General features: G+C 45.7%; 1 protein-coding gene across 2 annotated transcripts in view; it reads right to left on the reverse strand.

Annotated features, from left to right (window-relative positions):
- Positions 1-14,944: 14,944 nt before the first annotated feature.
- FGFR3 (fibroblast growth factor receptor 3) overlaps positions 14,945-21,012 on the reverse strand; it is a 53,938-nt gene continuing 47,870 nt past the window's right edge. For both annotated transcript variants that reach the window (XM_086464249.1, XM_086464250.1), the window contains 7 exons: positions 20,854-20,964; positions 20,506-20,696; positions 19,026-19,148; positions 17,357-17,427; positions 15,779-15,916; positions 15,195-15,300; positions 14,945-15,109 (listed from right to left, as the gene is read on the reverse strand). In XM_086464249.1, coding sequence (XP_086320375.1) covers positions 14,945-15,109; positions 15,195-15,300; positions 15,779-15,916; positions 17,357-17,427; positions 19,026-19,148; positions 20,506-20,696; positions 20,854-20,964 — 905 coding nt within the window. The remainder of the gene's footprint in view (positions 15,110-15,194; positions 15,301-15,778; positions 15,917-17,356; positions 17,428-19,025; positions 19,149-20,505; positions 20,697-20,853; positions 20,965-21,012) is intronic.

The following is a 21,012-nucleotide window of genomic DNA, read 5'->3' on the forward strand; positions in this document are numbered from 1 at the left end:
GAATTCAAGGGAGAAATGCCCTTGCTCAGCTTCTGGCAGCCACCCGGAGCATTTTAGGAGCTGAAGATGATGAAACAGTGAGTGAGACAGTCCAGTGAGATCTGAGGTACCGACTTCACTTATGCATGAATGTACTAATTGGTAGGGGACTAGAGGCAAATTTAAATAAAAATGCACTGCACAATTATGAGAGATTAAATCAAGCCAGATTAATTGAAACTGCAGGAGCGAAGGGAAGAAGCATGCTGCTGCAGTTTGAACAGGTTTTACAGAAACTTTGTCCACCAAACCTACCTGCCCACTGAGCATCCAACCAGAGGCAAATCTTGAGTAACCAGTTGGCTTGAAGGCAGCTCCTACAAATGACCCCTTTGGTTTAACACTTGGACCAGTTGGGTAGCTCTGCAAAGGACTAAGTAAAAGGGTTTGCAGAGAGGGGCTTGGAGTTCAGAGATGGGCTTTTTGGGTGCTGGAGGATCTATGCTCTTTGCCTGACTTTCTTTGGTGCTGTCTACATCTTGGTTTTCCATCTCAGCCCCTGCCAGAGCAGCCGTTTGGAGGACAGGGGTTGGGTCATGCATTTGTGCATTGCCCAGTCCCATGGGATCTCAGTCTTGTGATACTGAAATACAATAGTGAGACCTAACCCAAGAAGCCCAGGAAAGGCTTTCTGCCCATATCTTCTCAGAGAGACTGTTCTTTGCAACCCCATGAGAAAAACACACAGAAACTGCAAACTCAAAATGAAGCTCCAAAAAAGAGTGCTGTGTCATCTGAGTGACAAATCCAGCACAACTAGCCATAAAATATAAAAATATTACTCACTTATTTTCATATGGCTGAAGATCAGGTGTGAAACACCTGCACGACTGAAATACCAGCTCTGACAGAGGTTTTTAGTGGCCAGTCACCACCACACGTGTAAAAGGCTGTTCTACTCCAAGCAATGCGAGCATCAGAGTGAAGGAAAGTAGGGCAAGTGCAGTAGAAGCTGAACCATTAGCTAGTTTTTCAAAACTTACAGATATTTTCATGTCTGAAAATTGCCTTTTTTAAAAAAAATATAAATTTTACATTATCTTAAATGTGAGTGAAAAGCAGAGTTTGCTTCCTTTCCTTGAAACCTCAGATGCTGCAGTTGTGATATTAAAAAACATTTAAATTGTATAGTTGCGAAGAAAAGCTGTAAATGGTCCTTGGAAAGTACCCTCCAAATTCAACAACAAAAAGTCACAGAATCACAGAATGTCAGGGGTTGGAAGGGACCTCGAAAGATCATCTAGTCCAACCCCCCTGCCAGAGCAGGACCACCTAGAGCAGGTCACACAGGAACACGTCCAGGTGGGTTGTGAATATTTGCAGAGAAGGAGACTCCACAGCCTCTCTGGGCAGCCTGTTCCAGTGCTCTGTCACCCTCAAAGTGAAAAAGTTTTTCCTTACGATAATGTGGAACCTCCTGTGCTCCAGCTTGCACCCGTTGCCCCTTGTCCTGTCATTGGCCATCACCGAGAAGAGCCCGGCTCCATCCTTCTGACACTTGCCCTTTCTGTATTTATAAACATTGATGAGGTCACCCCTCAGTCTCCTCTTCTCCAAGCTAAAGAGACCCAGCTCCCTCAGCCTTTCATCAGAAGGGGGATGTTCCACCCCCTTCATCACCTTTGTGGCTCTGTGCTGGACTCTTTCAAGCAGTTCCCTGTCCTTCTTGAACTGAGGGGCCCAGAACTGGACACACTATTCCAGATGTGGTCTCACCAGGGCAGAGGAGAGGGGGAGGAGAACCTCTCTCGACCTACTGACCACACCCCTTCTAATACACCCCAGGATGCCCTTGGCCTTCTTGGCCACGAGAGCACATTGGTGGCTCATGGTCATCCTACTGCCCACCAGGACCCCCAGGTCCCTTTCCACTACGCTACTCTCTAACAGCTCAGTCCCCAGCCTATACTGGTCCATGGGGCTGTTCTTTCCCAGATGCAAGACTCCTCACTTGCCCTTGTTGTATTTCATTAAATTTCTCCCTGCCCAGCTCTCCAGCCTGTCCAGGTCTCTCTGAATGGCAGCACAGCCTTCTGGTGTGTCAGCCACTCCTCCCAGTTTTGTGTCACCAGCAAACTTGCTGACAGTGCACTCTATTCCTTCATCCAGGTCACTGATGAAAAGGCGCTCCAACTGGCTACTTAGACTGAAAAGTAATAAGAATTAAAAGTCCTGCTTCTTTGGGCTAGGATTGTGGGGTCTATTAGTACAGAAAACTGCTATAAACCCCATATCCTGCACTTGTCCAGCACAGCACAGTGCCTTCTTCCATGTCGACCAGGGCAGGACTCTTGCTCTTCCATGCAAATTCAGTCTTTGGTGTCAGGATTACCACCAGGGAGCTAAGGAAAGAGAGTTGCCCTAGTTGGCCAGAAACCTCAAATTCGCAGCCCATATCACAGAAGCCATGGTAGAAGCACAGGTAGAAATCCTTTCCCTGGTCTCTCACTGAGCATGGGTTCACATGGAGGGAGTGCGGTTCCCAGGGTTGCTGTACAGCCACCTAGTCACTTAGTCCAGTAGTGACCTGGGTAAATTACCATAAATGCTTTTTGAAGCATATGACAGAGAGGGAATGGCAGGTATTTCACCTTAACTGACTCAGTTAAGCTTCTTTGCTTTTGCAAATGGGTTTCCTAAAGTACAGGAGTGTTAGTTTGCTCCTCTTCATCCTGCAGTGAGAATAATTTATGAGGAACACACTTTCCCTCCTGTTGAATAATTTTTCTTAGCATGTCAAGCCTGTACATTGCTGCTGGCAAAAAGCAACCAGACCTGTAGAAAGAGAAATTTCTGAAGAATGTGTGGGGTGTTTGGGTGGAGCACAAACGAGCAGATGTTCCCACAGAACAACAGGGGTTTATGGTGAATGAGCAGAGGTAAAGCCCTGGCTCCAGGGCAGCTGGATGCGTTAGGTGTACTCAGTGTAAGAGTCACAGATGCGGCAGGACTGCAGGAAAAATAACTGCTGGGATGTGCCTGAACCCTTGAAACACTGTGTATGGGGGGTTCCTGCCAAGGGAGCCGAGTGGGATAACTGTACGTGGGATTACTGGGACAACTTGTGTCCAGTTTGTAGTCCCACCCAAACGACAGTGTTTGGCTTTCTGAAGCAAACACTGAGTAATGTGAGGTTTAATGTTGGGCAAAAAATGCCTGTAAAAAGAAAAAAATGAGAAGTTTCAAATCTGAGCATTTGAAGATGCACCAGCCAAATCCACGTTAGTTGGCAATAATAAAATGCCATTTTTTTGGCTTGTAATTCTTATATTTTTAAGTGAGTGGTCAAAAAATACGAAATACCTCTGCAATCTCACACAGGAAAGGTTGAAGAACCCAGAAACTAATCTTCCACTGCATGCCAGTGTGGTCCCCATGCCCTGTGTCCTAGAGCTAAAGCTACAATGTGTTGCATGTACGATCAGGTAGTTAATGAATCCATTGCTTTAATTTGCACCATATTGCGAGCCTCTGCTCTCAGCCCTTCTGAAAATATGCACCTTAGTTTCAGTGTCTGTAAACTGTGGTAATTAGCTGTAGAAACTCATCTCTCAACTTTGGCAGCTTTTGCACCATCCTAAAAGATGACATAGAGATCTGAAAAGTCCCTCCTCTGCCCCCACTTGACACTGGACCTTGTGTACCTGGGAGACATTCTGCCAACTCACACCATTCCTTGAGCTTGCATTGCTCTGGCTCTACTAAATTTGCAAAAGCCTTTCTTGCTTCAGCACCTTTAAGATTTGAAAAGAGAGATATTGATGATTAATAATTTATTTTGCTGCTGAAATTCCCACTCTCTGCACATTAGATGTCAAAACGTGCTTCATCAGTGCCTGAACTTCAAGGTACCTAAGACAAATGGCATGGGTTACACTCCTTGAGTGTTCCTGAGAGCTTGGTGATATCTGATTTCCTCTGCCTTGGTTGTATCTTGCTCATGCGTGCATTCTGCACAGAAATCTGACAAATGTATAGCCAGACTAAATTAAGATGTTTCGCCTCATCTGATATTTAACGCGAACCATTGGCTCCTTTGAGGCTGGAATTAAGTATTAGGTTTCAGTCACTGTAATTAGCGGTTGTTTGAAATGATAGTTAAATCCATTTTCTGAGCCAAATGAATCACTCAGACACTGAGGAAAAAAAAATAAACAAAGGTCAGATCTGCATTAGATTTGATAATTTGGAATTATATGCAAAATAAGCTGCAAAGTTTGAAAGTAACAGGGACTTGGAAGATCTGTACCTTTGTAGCCACGGATTCTCATTTCTCAAAGGGAGAAAAAATCTCTCATCACAAGCCATGGGGCTGTGCTTGCCCTGGCTGTCTTGCACAGCTGAATCCTGAGAGATGATGTTGACTTTGTAAGGGAGTATCTGCAGCACCGTTTTCAGGTGCTCTTGTGCTTGCAGGAAGGGGCAGTTGGCTTGATATCTGTCAGCTATGAGGAGCATCCTAGATCAAGAGCCACAAAGCAGCTAATTACTGAGTGAATAACGAAAAAAACCAGGTAGTGTAGCGCAGTCACAGCTTCCCTAGGAGATGCTGAATAGGAAAGGCTGGTCCTGCGGCGTGCTGTGTGCGGGGCTGCACAGGCAGTGAGGGACACTCAGCTCCCCAGTGCCCATCTGCAGAGCCAGCAGGAGCTAAATTCAGCAGCAACAGTTTTAGACTCTGATGTGGATGCCGGCATCCAGACTGAAACACGTTGCGGTCAGCAGTGACAGTCTTGTTTTAGGCATAATTCTCTGCTGCTGAGAGTGTGAAGTGACTCCTGCCCCAAGGCACAGCTCATGCAGACCTGGAGATCCAGGACAAAGCGTGGGGCCATAAGGATACTGAGATTTCAAATTTAAGGGCTGCTTTTTTTTGCCTTTTTTTTTTTTTTCTCCCCCCCTTGCAGGATAATCACAGGTTGACTTGTCACTGAGCAACCCCAGCTATGGCGTGTTTCACGGATCTTGCCTGTTGCACGGAGTCACAGTGATGTGCAAAACCACCATTGCTGACACTTAAATACTGGGAGGCAACATTACAGCCGAGCATTCAACCCTGACGCTGCATTGCTTGACTGCTTCATTTCTCAACTTTAATGTTGCATAAACAACTGTTTTTCTGCCCTGTTGTACACGCTCACACATGCACGGAGGCCTTACTTCTCCAGTCCCTCCCACACATGCAAACCTCCCTTGGCTTTGCTGGAGATTTTACCTAACAATTAAAATGATGGCCTTTTACATGGTTTCTTAAGATTGACTTTAATGATGAGGATGATTTTCTCCCTTTTGGAGAGCTGCCCACTCTCCTTGGGCTCGTACTGCTCTTACGTTCTTCCCTGTTCGTGAAATATGTATGTCATACACTGATCTGGGCAAGGCAGGTTTGAGTTAGTAACAGCTACACGAGGGTTGTGATGCATTCAGAAAAATTAACTAGCTTTTGGTTAGCCAACCAAAATTATTTTGGATTCTGTAACCTCAGAACCACCCCTTTTGCCAATAATTTCTTGCTCTTTCTCTAACTTGTAAAAATTTCTTAGATTCTATATTTAAGCACAAGGCTGATGGAAAAGTCATGACTATTTCTGTGCCAGCATAGCGTTGTTATGTTGTAATGAACACAGCACTTACCTTTCTGTTTTCTGAATATCCAATAACACTCTTGCTTTTGCAAACCTAATTCCTGAAAATGTAATTAAAATCACTCTCAAAGAGCGAAAGCTGATAGTGGGGCTTTGCGTGAAAATGGACTTGGTATCCAAAGGATCCCACTGGCTCAGATTTCTTAAACACTGTTTATTTTTTTTAAAAGAGAAAATTATGTGATCCTCACAAATAAAAAATAATTCGGAATAGAACCAAAATGTGTGCGAGTATGCACATACCTCCTATGCCCTGAAGCCCTTTCAATGAAAAAATCTCAGCACTAGCTAAGTAGAGGGGGCATAGGTGGAGGTGGAAGAGGTATATCCAAAATGTTTCAGCCTGTCTGAGACTTCCTCCAGTCTAAGGCAGAATTATGATCTTAGTAGTAAAATGCCAGGAAAACTGGTAAGTAATATTAAAAGTATCTATTTTCCCAGAATATTTACCTAACAGCAGAACTCTTTATATGCTGAAATTGTAACCAGCAAGTATAGAGATATAACTATATATTAATAACTACATATTTGTTAACTAGCAGAAAAAAACCCACTGTTGCAGAGAAAAGGGGAGTGATGCCCACTTGGCACAGCTTCAGGTACACCAGCCTGCTCGCTCCACAGGCATTGATCTTAGCAGAAGCACCAATTTTTTGCTATTATTGGTCTGGAGAAGGTCCAGAGCTTGGTCAGCTCCACTCACCCACCATAAATGTCTTTGCTCAGCCTGTACAGGGAGAGCTGGAAGATCCTTTGCCTTTCTTGCAGCCTGGGACCCACACCCCCATTTGGATCTTGCTGTTTGTTTAGCATCAGCCTCACAACGTGTGTTGCGTTTATCTGCATTTTTTTGTCTGCTAGTCAATGAGCTTCTCAGGAGCTAAGTATGATGGCTCCAGACTTTGGTGGTTGCCTTGCCAGATGAAAGTCCCTGGTCATTAGGGGTATATTGTACAGCCTCTGCTTCTCTCTCCCAGGCTATTTGGAAGGTGATAATACTTGCAAAAGCATTACCTAATTTTCAGGCATTTCAGTAATTTCTCCTGTTGGGGTATGAATATTTCCTTGGGTGGTTTGTGAAGGGCTGCTTGGCAGATGATTTTTATTAGGTGGGTGTTTATACACCCCAGGCTGAGGCAATGAGGGTTATTCTGAGTGGAATGGCTTTTTTGAAGAGGAAGACTATGCAGGGTCTCATTAAGACGGTCCCATTCTGGATTATCTTGGTGTTCTCCGAGAGTTTGACCATAAATACCTTTGGAAGGTGTTTTCAGTTTTTCATGTGCAAGCCATAAACCTCCAACAGAAGCATTAGGTAGGAATGTATATACTGATGAGGGTGTTTCCACAAATGCACTTTACAATGCCTAGATCAACCAGTCCTAAAATTTACCTTCTCCATCTCTTGCACAGGTTAGAGTTGGCTGCTTGGTTTCTGTCCAAGGAAGAATAATCACCAGAAATTCGAATTACTTGTATAACGAGCTCTAAGATGACATTCAGACTGCCATGACTTTGAAATTCTCACGTGCAGGCTGTAAATGAGTGTCCCTTTCTGACAGCAGCACATTCCCAGCGTGTGAACTCAGGAGTACCTGGAAAGATATTGCATCTTTCTTAGGAAACCATCTGGCAGCTTGGTCCTTTCCTTCCTTTTACGAAGATGACTCAGCTTTCACTATCCATGTCTCTGCTCTTCTCCTTCGGTTTCCATACTGCCCTCACCATCCAAACATCTCAGTGCCTTTCTCCTGACGTGTTCAGCAGTGCCTATTCAGTGGCTTCTTAAGGGCTCAGGGTCTATGGTCACGTAGTCAATGTTCTGCTGTGGTTCCCTTGGCTGGACCAGGTGGTGTGCAGTGGAGGCTAGACTACCGTCTGCTAAGACAAGACAAACTCCTCACTGACATCAAATGAGAGAAGACATCCCTAGGAGACTGTCTTAGGCAAAAACTTAAGACTGGCAGAGAACTAGGAGTCCTCTGAAGCCACTGGTCAAACCGAATCAGACACATTCAAAAGCTGATCCTGTCCAGCTGCTAAGCCCTCACGGTGGTGCACAGTGAAGGTGTGGTGGGCATGCTCCTCACATGTGGAAGATGTGCATGTGTCACTCCAGGACAGAAAGATGATTGTTTTGGGACCCTGTAATGGAGGTGTGCGATGAGCCCCTACCAGTGCTCATTGAGTTTGTTCCTCCAGAATGGCTTCAAGCACCTGTGAGTCTGCCATCTTCTGCAGGACAGAAATGACTGAGAGAACTAAACGCTGCAGGAAGACACAAGAGGATGTAAACAGATCTCTCGCTCATGCAATAACAAGAGATTACCTGTCAGTACTACTAAAACAGGTTCAAATCCAGTTGAAAACAGCTTCTGCAAAGTCTAGCTAATTTTTACTTCAGGAGAAAATGGTATTTGTCTGCCCCCTCCATATTACTGGTGCGGAAGTGGAAAAATTGACATGGACTGGCTAGAATCAATAAACGAGTTTTCTGCCTTGCTGAGCAGACTAGATAAGTGTCTGATGGAAGGTCAGCACAAAGAAACATTTCCTGAACAAGTTACTTGCTATATTGGGAAAAAGAGATACCTGTGGTGCTACTCAGGAAAGACAGGAAATTATTTCTCTTGGATTTGGTTCAGGCTTTTATTGGTAGGACCAGAGCTATCTCATAGAGTAAACATGATGGCTCCCGGGAAAGTGGCAAGCTGCTGGCCGAGTCCTGGTTGTCCAGGCAGCCATTTCGGGTGTGCATGACAGGAGTGCACAACAGCACTTCTCCACAGAGCTTTGTCCTATGTCTGTGCAGGCCGTGAGCAGTTTGCAGCTACTCTCCAAAGCAGGCAGTTCCTTGAGGCAGCTTCAGTGAGGGCTTGTAGGAATTTGTTTGGGTCTTTTGCCCAGTTCTACCAGTCTAGCATAGTCTTCAGGGGATGTGCTATGCTTTACGTTGCCTTTCTCAGCCTTGATTTTCTGCCACCAATACTCTGATTACCCTAACACCCACGTTGACTTTGGCTCAGGGTGGACTGAACCCAAACACAGTGCCTACCTTTGATGTAAAGTAGTGGTGCCACCTTCCACCCATCCCAGTCTAGCATGCCCCAAGAGCATGCAGAGGGTGGTGAGACAGCACCAGAGGTGAGTGCGTGTGGCGTTTAGCTAAATGCCAGTAGTAACAGCTAGCCAGGGTGTGTTATCAACGGAGAGGCAGTGTGTTGATTATCCATGGCATAATCTTGTTCTGCCTAGTGTTGGTTTTAGTTTGTGCTGCCTGATTTTCTGGCTGAATGCGTAGGGAGTGCACCCCAGTGCCATGGAGGTGTGAAAGTAATTCTGCTGGTACCTAACTTCCCCTTGCTTTCACTGCTCAAGTTTGGTACCCATTGCTTTTCTGAACATAGCCCTTGGTTGGAAGATACACCCAACTCTGCCCCTTCTCCCTGCTCTCCCTTCCCACCTGGCGTCCTTCCTCCTTGATGGCAAAGCCACTTTTGTCTGCACTGGTGAGGAACCTGGAGCAAGCCATGGGTGGTGGGTGATGAATGCAGACTTTGGCCTTTAGCAAAATCACTCCTGCGCCAATCCCACTTGCGCATTTGGTAAGATATTTTTCTTCTGCTTGCATGCTTTCCTTTCCCCTCCCCTGCTTCTGTGTGCTGCCAGAGGGCCCCCCCTCCAAAAAAAAAAAAAAGGGCCCGGGACAGGTGCAATGGTTGAGGTCTGGTCTTTGGTGGGCACTAGCCAGGAGACCTGATCTCATAGTGGTGCGTGGGGGCACAAATATCCCCACAGGGCTCAGCTGATTGTATCGCCATGTTCTAGGACACTGATTTCTTTCCTGGTTTTAGGTAATAGTCTTGTTGGGGCAGGGCACGATGCTCCTTCTGCTTGACATGTTGCCTACACCTGAAATGCTGCTTGTGAAAAGCAACATGGTGGTGATGAAAACAGAGAAACTAAATCAGATGCATGAGAAAGTGAAACTATGCTTAGAGCTCATGTGGCTGAGAAGGTGGAGGAAGAAGAGGGTATAGGCAAGAGTGACAAATCCCCTCCCTGTCTCTTAGTGAGCCCACGGTCCTGGGCCATGAAGCCATAGAAGGTGGTTCATGTCCTGGCATCTCCTCTGGCCATTCCCTCGTGTCCTCCCATTGCTAGTAGCTCTGCAGTGTTGAGCAGATCCATCATTTACCTTCTGTATTCCTTTTTCATGTCAACACAACCCATGTCTCCATATTCCCTTTCTGCAGGTTATGTAGCCTCTGGGAGGGATGAACTGGCTCGGAGTCATCCACCAGCACGAGACACCTCCTTCAAGAGTTTTAAATGGCACCAGCCACCAGGAAACTTTAGTTCTAGTTGCCATCTCTTACTGACACCTGCAGGGCTTCAGACTTCTGTTCCTTTTGCCAAATCCTACTTGTCTCACCATGGAGCCATGGCCAGTGGGAACACATGAAAAAAAATAAATCACGATTTTAGTAATTTGTTCAAATGTTGCTATGAAACAGGTCACGGGGGCCAGTGCAAGGCCCTGTTTTATGTAGTCACCCGCAGAGGAAAAATGACATTTGTTCTGCTTTGAAAAATACCTCTTTCATGTGGAAAGGGCATATGGTTTGGGTGGAAGGCTATGGCCACCACAGGGGAAGATGAGCTGCGGTGGGACATTCACTCAGTGACGCAGACCAACTGAGCAGCTTCACAAATGTTCCTTGAGATTGTTTTGCACATTGCTCAATGCACATCAAACGCTGCAGCCAAATATTCATCCTTGGCTAAGAAGTGGTTGCATTGTAGGGCAATTAAAGTAAAATATTACCCCCTCCTCCCTAATCCACAAGCAAACACTGCTGTGGGTGAAGGTCAGCAGAGGAAGAATGACATCATGAAACCCAAGAAGGAAAGCAAAACACCACACCAGCTCCATGCGTCGGTCAGCTACTGCGCTGGGACAGAGACTTGCCTCTTTTGAGACTTTGACTTCTGTTCTATGTGCTTGGAGGACGTTTTTTTGGGCAGCTATAAAGTATGGGTATGCTACACACTGCAGCTAACTACAGAATGACCCATCCCTCTCCTGCTTTTCAAGTCCTGGTGGCAAATAGTGCACAACATCCTCACCAGCCTGCCATGGTGAAGCCATTTCAACATAAGCCAGCAAAAGCCTATTTAGCTGCACTCCATCTGCAGCCCTGGATGGCTAGGGATTGTCCTCTGGCCCATGCCGTTCCTGCTGCGGCAGGACTTGGGGCTGGCCATCAAAGCATCTCCTTAAAAGCATGGGAACAACCCATTCCAGGTAGACTTCTCTTCCCACAATTCAGTGCATCTTATTAGTGCTAAAAGAAAGGGTTTTTTCTTACAATGGCAAAACCCCATGTAATTTTATTTGGTTTTAAATTCTACCAGGTTATAACAGTGGTGGTGCCAGTCCCAGTGCCACAGACATAACCTGCTCAGATGCATGCACTCCCATGCCCAGCTACTTAAAACTACAAATGCCTGCTACTGTAGGCAGGCTATACATAGATAGATAAACTTGCATACAAAAATCACAATGTCTGGCATGCAGTTCAACAGGATCCCTTGTACAAATCCATTAATATTATACAGAAGGGCTGGTAGGATTGGCCCAACGTTTTGCAAGGTACAACATCCCCCTGCACCATCTGCTACCAGCAAAGCAAGGATTTACTGAGCTCCCTTCCTCAACCCCCGCAAAGCAAAAGCCAAACTTGGGCTCCCCTTGCTCCATGGGAGCCAGGCAGGAGGAGATCCCTCAGCCCATCTCACCAGATGCACCCACCTTCCACCTTCCCTAGTGGTGGGCTCCTCTTGTGGGCTTTGCACCTCCACCAGCACCTGCAGGGCTGAATGCAACGCCCTGAGCATGACCATCATCATGCTGGGAGAGACACTGGTCTGGCTGAAATCCTAACAAGAGGTTTAACAGGCAATTCCTGCCCCTGTGCTACTGCTATGTGCCTAATCCTGTATGACAGCAGGGGCTAAATACCTCTATACCTGCACGCACACAATGGCTTGGGTGGATATAAATATACCCACTAACCAAGAAATAATACTGCCCTTAAACCAAAATCGCCATGAATTTATTATGCATATAAAACCTGTGCTGGCCAGGACTCACAAAGCAGCACTGTAAAAAATAAACTCTCCTGGCACTACAAATCCCAGAGCCTAGAAGACTTGGTTTTGCAAAGGACCCTCACAACTGGGAATAAACCCCAAAATTTAACAACTTGTTTATTTTTTTTTGTTGTTGTAAAAGTAAGTTTGCCATGTTAACAAAAGCAGAATAGTTTTATTTAGTGTTCATCTCACACCTTCGACAGCTGCAGCTGTCAGGCACAGAAATACAGTATTAAAATAAACTGAACAGAGTTGCTCATTGAAAAAATCACGCTATGCAAACCTGTGGATTGTAACATCAACAGTATAAAATGTAACAAAATTGGAGTTTTTAATTTTTTTAAGCTTTTAAAGATAATAGTCCAGGCTATAAAACTATATAAGCATTGAATAAGAAATGTTAAAGTCAACAAGTCTACAACAGATACATCTTGTAAAAACTCAATAAATTATATATATATTTATAATATCTAGTAACATTTGAAACCATGCACAGTTTTGTACATTTTCTTTTTTCAGTACAGGAAAACTCAATGCTTCGAGTACTTGGAATGTACACAATTAGCAGACATTTGTAAGAAAATACCAAAAAATTCTTTTTTATCCCAACAAAATGAAACAAAAATCTATAGAAATCTACCTTCTCAAACTTCCATTGAAGTAACCTCAAACTATAAATTATTTATTTTAGGATAAGGATTTTGTGGCTCTAAGAAGAAAAAAAAAAAAATCTTACAATGAGATGCTGTCATCCTGTTATTCTGAAACATTGTATGTAATATGCACCAGAGAAAAATGGAAAGAAAGAATTCAGGATGCAATTTGCCATTCCTCTTCGTGGTAGCAGGTAAATTCTGGACAAAAAAAAAAACCAAACAACCCACCCACAAAACCCTCCCAGCCCAAATCTTCCCCCTTGTCAGTTTGATCCACACTAAAATTCCCTAGTTCACTCCTGTGCTTTTAAACACCTATCTGACACTGAGGAACAAAACAGCACAGCATTTTAAACAGAAAATGAGGCATCACTGGCATTTTCCAATGTGTCAGTTGCAAAAGAAATACGCAGTTGTTGCACCTCTGCTGCAAACAGTGTCACTCTTCTTGCTGTTTTGCTCACATGGCATTTCTGAAGCCCAAAATACAACGGTACTGGCAAAGGGGGGAAAAAAAAAATTACCCCGCATCATCCAAAGTCAACATTTTGCTTTGCTGCATACTTGTTATTAAATTGACCACAAAGAATACCTTCATTTGAAAATAGAAAAATAAACACCCACGCCCCCTTAACGCACAGTGGTTAAACTGATGGAAGAATTCTTGGCCCTGTTTTTCTAAAATACGTGAAAGTCATCTCTCTGCTGCTATTTGTTTGGATTAACCACTGGTGATGTATTAAAAAATAAACTTACCTTTGCTCACTGCAATCCAGGATAAACTAGTATTTTTTTTAATGAATACATATATATATATATTTATAACATTAAATGTAATTTGTTAAAGGACTGTACATCTATACATTCTTTCAATATTTCCCATTAACACAAAAGAAAAACTTGATTAATATATTTTTCTCCATTTTTAATAAGTTAAAAAAAAACACTCTTAAGCTTGGTGAAATTTAAAGTTTACAGTAACTCTACGCTATTTAAACCGATGAACAGATATGTTAATGTCTATAAATAACTTTACAAATATACATGTTAAGGTACAATTTTTAAAACAAAACTGTGAAGATATAAAACAAACAAACAATCTTTTCTTTTGCCCCAATCAGTATATCCTAGATTGCAATGCTCATGTTTTGAGACTCTCTCTCAGTACTGCTTTATGTTGCATTAGTATTATACATTCTTTTTTTAAAAAATATTTATTTATATATATACAGGATATATTTATAGATATATACACAGATTCTCTGGAATAAACCTTTTTGATATAAGTTAAAGGCTCTTGCCTACAGGTACCCGTAACTTCTTTCTCCGAGTCACTGCACGTAGATGGAGCCAAACCGCTGGCGTCGAGGGGTGGATGGAGGAGCTGCTCCCCTCCCACTCACCCTTGGCAAGCAAAAATACGCAAACCCCCAAAAGCGAGATTTTCTTCCCCAAAATGGCTGTTCCCAAAGGTCGGGATGTGGCTTGAGACGCCGAGTGGGCACCCAGGAGCCAGGTTCCCTGCTGCTCTTGGATGGGTGACGCTCTCCTCCCCGGGGACCCCCACGGCTGCTGGGTCTCTGCCCGTCCCCGGGGTCTGCTCCTGCCTCGGCCTGGGCCCATCGCTCCCAGCCCAGTGCAAGGGCCCAGCGGCTGCCGAGCCCGGCCAAAGCGCCGCCATTTCAGATGACTTGACCGTCTCTTTTTATGTATTTTTTTTTTTCCTTTCTCCGTGATGATTTGCATTTTACTTAATTTTTTTTTCTTCTTCCAAAAAGGATTCCTTCTACGTAGCTGGGTAGTACGATCATGAAGCTATAAAAACGACGACAACAAAAATATAGATATTTTTATAAATATATGAATCCCTGCAGGCAACGTGGCTTTTCAGCTCCACCAAAAAGGTTCATGTACAGATTGCATAAGCAAAGAATTTCTACATTCTTTACACTTTTTTTTGTTTGTGTTTTTTTCTTTAAAAAAAAGGAAGATTTTTTTCTCTTCTTCGTATTGCAGGCACAGAACGGCTACTCTGGCACTCAAAACGCAAGCGCGGAGGCGGGGAGGTCAGTGCCCCCCAGGTTCAACATTCTGCTTAGTAAAAAAAAACAAAACAAAAACCCCACAAAAAATGAAAAATAAACCAAAAAAAATCATATATGATAGATCATCTTGGCAAGAGATTAGTTCCTTCAGGCCAAACAGTGCTTCTTGACTTTTTATACAGCAAACGGGAAAAAAAAACAAAAACCCAAAAAGTTAATTTTTTTTTTTTTTAACCCTGAACAGCTCGACGACAACACAAATCTCTCAGCACCACCACACAGTTCCACTGGAAGATCCTTCACTATGGTTTTATCCTCAGCGCCCCACATTCGCGTCTCCATGGGCATGCTTCCCGCCCATCCATCCATCCATCTGTCCATCTGTCCGCCCGGGGGTTCCTCACGTCCGGATGACACCGTTGCAGGGGGGGTGCTTGGGCAGGCAGGGCTCATCGGGCAGCAGGTCATGTGCAAAGACCGAGTCATCCCCCGAGGAGCAGGTGCTGTGGGTGTCCTGGCCGGCCGGCGAGTACTGCTCGAAGGGCACCGAGAGGTCCAGGTACTCCTGCCAGGGAGACAGACCCATCAACACTGGGTGTCCCCAACAGGGATTGAGGGACCCCTCCCCGCGCCCAGCCCACCACACTCACGTCGGTGGATGTCACGGTGAGGACCCTGTCCAGGTCTTCCACCAGCTGCTTGAAGGTGGGCCGCTGCGAGGGGACAGCGTGCCAGCACTCCCGCATGATCATGTACCTGCAGGAGAGGGAAGAGGGGACCGTCACCCATGGTGGGGCCAAGCAGTGCCCACCCACCCCCAAATTGCCTGAGAGAACAGCTATGACCAACACAACTTTATCCATGGTGGCCGTGGTCCATGGCCAGCTGGGGGGGGGGGAAGAGGAGGGGGGTTTTGTGGGAGAGTTCTGCGGAGCCACGCTCCTCGTTACTGATCATCTCGTGTGTGTTTCTGCTCTCAGAGCAGGAGAAGGACCTGACCTAAAGATGACACACAACAGCTACACCCCCAACCACCACCCACCAAATCAGGGCAGGCGCGTTATATTGCTCGGCAGTCATGGGCTGAGCCAAAATGAGTTGAGCTGGGTAGCTGGTGGCTGCACAACTTCACAGTGGGGATGCCCCTACAGCCCAAACCACAGTCTGGGGTGGTATTCGGCTGCAGAGGGAAGGGGGAGCAAGGTGAGGAGATCACCCTCCACCACACACTCACAAATCATGGGTGCAGTTTGCGGGTTTGTCCATCCGATGGCCTTCCTTCAAGAGTTTGAAGAGCTCCTCAACGGGAATTCCTGGGTATGGAGACCCTCCCAAAGTGAAGATCTCCCATAGTAGCACTCCAAAAGACCAGCTGGAAACCAAAGAAAGATCTTTAAAATTCAATGAGGTTTTTTTCCAAGCCTCCTCCCCCTCCATATCCCCTCCCCTCCCCCGTTTGGCTTTATTTCTGTGCAGCCATGCATAGCTAACAAAGTCATCAATAGCATGACTAATTGCCTAGGCCATTTTTACTAGTTACTTGGAGATCTCTGCTGATCCAACTCAATAGCAAAGAAATCCCAGGCACCAAGTCTGAAATTGAAATGAGCATTTAATCAGATAGGTGACAGCCCATCTATCACCCCCAGCTCTTTGTTAGGTCTTCCACCAGCTCCACTGAATGGAACAAATCAAATTATTCATGCACAGCTTCACTGAATTGCAGGCTTGGAACCACAGGCCACTAATTGTGCAAGCTGATACCAAAACTTGCTTGTTACAACACTCATTTCACTGGCCAAGCTGGGAGAAAAATACCCCAACAAAAATCAGCAAAGCACTAATGTTACACACTCCAGCCCCACAGCTGTGCTCTGGTTAAAAGTCCTCTTTTTCAAAAATATCCTTTGCCTTCTTTGTTTTCTTTTTAAAAACAGGGATTATCCGTCTCTGTTCGCTTTCATGCATGCTTGCTATCCCGTCCTCTAGCTTTGATTTATCTGTCATGCCTGCTGCAGCATTACCTAAGCATGGAAACTATGATTTAAGATCAATAAAAGCCAAGAATGTGAAAAATACAGAAATAGAAAAGATGCATTTGTCCAACTGCAAGCAGCGAGCCTTGGGCAGCAGGCAGGCTGGCTGCTGAATTACTGTAAAAATGCCATTATCAACCAAATATTGAAATAAAAAAGCCGCTGTGCATGCTGAGCTACTTCAGCCCTTGCAAAGTTGAGATGGGATACAGATTGACGTGTAACGCAGGCTCTGCTGTTTGCTTACCGTGCAGAGGCACCGAAACGAACAAGACAGGATTAAGAAAAAAAAAAAAAAGGCAAATAAATGAAGTGGCAAAATTAATCTGAGAACGTATTTGTTGAATATTCTCTGGTCAGCTCTACTAACGGCAGACAGAATATTTCAAGCTTATCCCATGTACTCAGCTGAAGCATAAGTGTCTGGGGCAAAGTGTGGAGGAAGCGGAGGGTAATTTTTTTTGCATGGAGTTTTGCACAAATTCTTTTGACTGCAGGATGAATCACCTTATCTATAAACCAGACAACAAATACCTGCCTGCCTTCCAATAATTCTTCAGCAGCTCACTAGTGATCCTCGGATGAAAGCAACTAGATAACGGTAAAATAAAACCACGTGTGCAAAGCTGCAGCTTGGAATCGATTCCTATGCTTTGACATCCACAGGCGCCCCAGTCCCAGCCCTGCTCATGCTTAGCAGTACGTTTGTCTTTAAGATACTACAGGCATTGATTTCCCTGTCATTTTATTTTTTTAAAAAGTGAGGGTATGCTTACACATCGCTCTGGTGAGTATAGACCCGGTCAAACAAGGCTTCTGGAGCCATCCATTTCACAGGCAGCCGACCCTGTAATTAGGAAGACAATGGGAACATCCCATCAGCATATTCCCCCAGCCACAACGGCACCATCTGAATCTTCTTTTCTAATCCAGTTTGAAACATTTTCATTAACAACACATCTGCCTTCCCGGTCACTGGGCAAAGCAGTAGTGGCCACATATAAACAGATTAGAGCATTTGATCCCTAGATCTTCACTGATAATCTTTGCAGTAAATGCTCTCTGTAGAGCACTGTATTCCACTGCCAAGGCAGGTTTAACATATCAGAGCATCTAAATCTTTGCATAGGGACAGCATCCACTGCTCACACATGCAACAACCTCTGCAGCAGAACATGGGACACTTTATGGGTCTTTGGCTGGAAGAAGCAGCTGACTCCAAGTCCAAACCTGGCTAAGGCTGAACTTGAAACGAAACTTCCCAGAGTGAGGGCAAGGGCCAGATCCTCTAAGAAACAAATCCTGATCCTGCTGGAGGCTACAGGAGGAGGCCTGATCCCAAGTTTCCAGGGGAACATCCTACATCAGGGTCATAACATGTGAGAAAAATGAGATGAGAAAGACTAGATTAATCATAATTCTTTGGGGCTTTGCTTGGCCCCTGGAGGGAGTCAGAAAGGACTGTTTCATGTTTGAGGCATAATCTGGCTATGGGTGGACTTTGTCCTCTTCTGACCCACTGTCTCACTGGAGGAGAAAACTAGAGACAGGACACAGGCAGGGCGCACAAATGGGATTATGCTCTCAGCTCTCCAACACAGCTCCAACAGGGAAAATCCATCTGATCTAAGATTAAAATTCCCAAGAATTTTTATTAATTTATGATTAAGAAATCCCAGCAATTAAGAAAGATTTCTGGTATGATATTGGAAAGGATCAGTAGAGGCATGGCGGACTTCATAGTACTGCCTGGACATTTAGATCCCTTGCAGTCGCAAGGCCCTCAGGTTCTGCAACGCCCTCAACCTCTTCCACCGCCATCTCCGCACTCAGCTTTAGTTGTGGCTTTTGCTCAGAGCTCAAATCTGCTGCAGGGCTCCGAACCAAGACACAGGTCTTCTCTCCAGCCTTTCATTCGTAAACTCATCTCTACAGAAAATATAAACAACTTTGGGACTCAGCCCTTGTCTGGGACCATCTTCTCACCCTTGGCAGTGGAGTAAAGGAGCTCAGTTGTAAAAGAGAAATGCATGAAAGCCAGCTAGCTACAGGTATATGAAAAGTGACATTCCTCTCTCAAGGGCTCTGGTGGGACAGAAGTTGGATCCTCGGGACCTTTATGAACAGCAGTGGAGAAGACTGGAAAGGGTTCCATTCCGCTCTGGTAAAAAACTCAGTTTCTCTTAGTCTAAAGCCTCCTGGCCAGAGCTGAGACCTCACAACCAACTACTAAGAGCAGTGGTATCTGTCAGGAAGAAAATGGACGGTGGGTGGACTCCTGGGACCAGCCCACCTACAGTCCCTCACTAGGTGAGGCCACCAGCAGATTTCTTCCTCCTAAGCCCCTCTAGAAAGGGAGATGTGGGACACAGGCCACTTGCTGCAGAGATGACAGAGTTCCCTGCCAGAAGGAGAACTGCATGTGCTTGGCAGCTCCGTACTTACATTGGTGGTTTTCTTGTAATAGTCGATGTTGTGAACATCTCTAGCGAGGCCAAAATCAGCTATTTTCATCACATTGTCTTCAGTGACTAACACGTTCCTGGCTGCCAAGTCACGATGAATGCACTGTGAAAGGTGAGCAAGTCAATAAATAAGGGCTTGTTAGCTGCTCGTGCCTGGAACCAACAGCACCGTGTGGTTTATGAGCTGCTGTTTCATTGACTCCCAAGCTCATAAAGCTGTGGGCATGGCTTAACTCCTCGCTTTCTGTGTCACTGCCCCATCATGCATGCTCGGTGGGAGCCACCTCTTAGCAACACCTAATCGTCAGCCTCAGCGCTGACGCAGCCACGCGTCTTTTCACTCCAAAAGGGATGCACAGATGAGAAAGCCAACCCTCCTTCTCTGTGGGGGCCTACTGGGACGTGAAGCTTTCTGCCCTGCTTCCTCCAGGAAGAGGCGTGCATGCTGATGTCTGAACGAAAAAAATCCTCTGATTAAGACATCCCTAATACATCCAAAATACATCCTAGTTACTAGCTGAAAAAAAAAGCTAAATGAGCCTGCACTGTGCAAAAAGGGCATTTAAAGCCACCATGAACTACCCATCCTGAACTGCAGTCACAGAACAAACACATCTGACATCTGAAGCTGAACCTGCTCTTGCCATAGTGCTCCCTGCCTGCAAAAAGAGGTCATACTGGCTGGTGCACAGCTTCATGAACCCAAAGCCTGATTCCCCACTTGCTGATGTCAGGGTAAATCAGCATTAATCCCAGGGTATGATGTAAGCAAACGCAGCAGCAGCCGGCTCAGCGCCAGCAAAGTGCTCCCTGGAGAGCATCCTGGGCATGGCCATGCACTGAGCCAAATCCACCGCCAGCTCCGCTGCCCCCCCCCCCCGAGCCTACACGTGCTGGTGACGGTCACAGACACGTGCGCTACACCCAGGATCTCAGCTCCCTTGTGGGCGCTCTCCATCTTTACTGATCTCACAGAGGACATGGGGTGGACAGGGGTGCCCACATCTCCTGACTGTTGTCTAAGGGAACGTCTCCCACAGTGGAAGGTTACAACTTGACATATGACGCTCACCACAACCACTGCTGCCCAAGCCTCAGGATTCCACATCTGAAAGTTTCCTCTACGAGTGGTAGAGGTTGAATTGGTGAGGACAAGCACCAAGGTCTTGGTTGCTTGTGCTTATATATGCATCTTTGGGATGCTAACGGGCCTACAGGTGACAGCGAGGGCTGCATGGCTGCACGGTCCATGGATGCAGCCAGCACATGAGAACTTCTCCGTACAGACGAAGCCTCCAGCAAAAAACCCAAGATACTTCATATGGAAAAATCTGGTCTCTAAAGGGAGAAGCCTGCAATGCTTTGCTGAGGTCGTCCTACACACACAGACACACAGCATTGCGTGCCTTTGAACACACAGGTCTGACTGACACTTTACCAAATGAGGTTTCTCAACTCACTTTCTGAGACGCCAAGTACTCCATGCCCCGGGCCACCTGGTAGGCACAGGAAACCAGGTCTTTAAACGTCAACTGCTCCTCGGGCAGCTTGCAGGTGTCGAAAGAATAGTCCATGCCAGGTGGGCGACGTGCCCTGAGGTATTCCCGCAAGTTCCCCTTTGACGCATATTCCACCAACACGTAGAGCGGTCCTGCAAGCAAGAGCAGATCAGCATCCAGCGGAGGAACAGCTGACCACCAAAATCTCATCTGGGACATTTTGGGCAGGCAGTGAGTAATTACACAGAAAGGACAGCCAAGCCTGAGCCTCCCACGGCCCTGTGAGCACCGGGCTGCTTTGCTACATACCATCCTGTGTGCAGGCACCGAGGAGGTTAATGATGTTTTTATGCTTCCCAATCATTTTCATCATTTCCATCTCAGAGACCAGGTCGGAAAGGTCCTTGTCTGTGGCATCATCTGGAGAAAGCAAGAAAGGAAAGCAAAAAAATGTCAGGAAGAAATAAG

This window comes from Leptosomus discolor, chromosome 4, assembly GCF_034619465.1.
Source record: "Leptosomus discolor isolate bLepDis1 chromosome 4, bLepDis1.hap2, whole genome shotgun sequence".
Taxonomy (NCBI): Eukaryota; Metazoa; Chordata; class Aves; order Leptosomiformes; family Leptosomidae; genus Leptosomus; species Leptosomus discolor.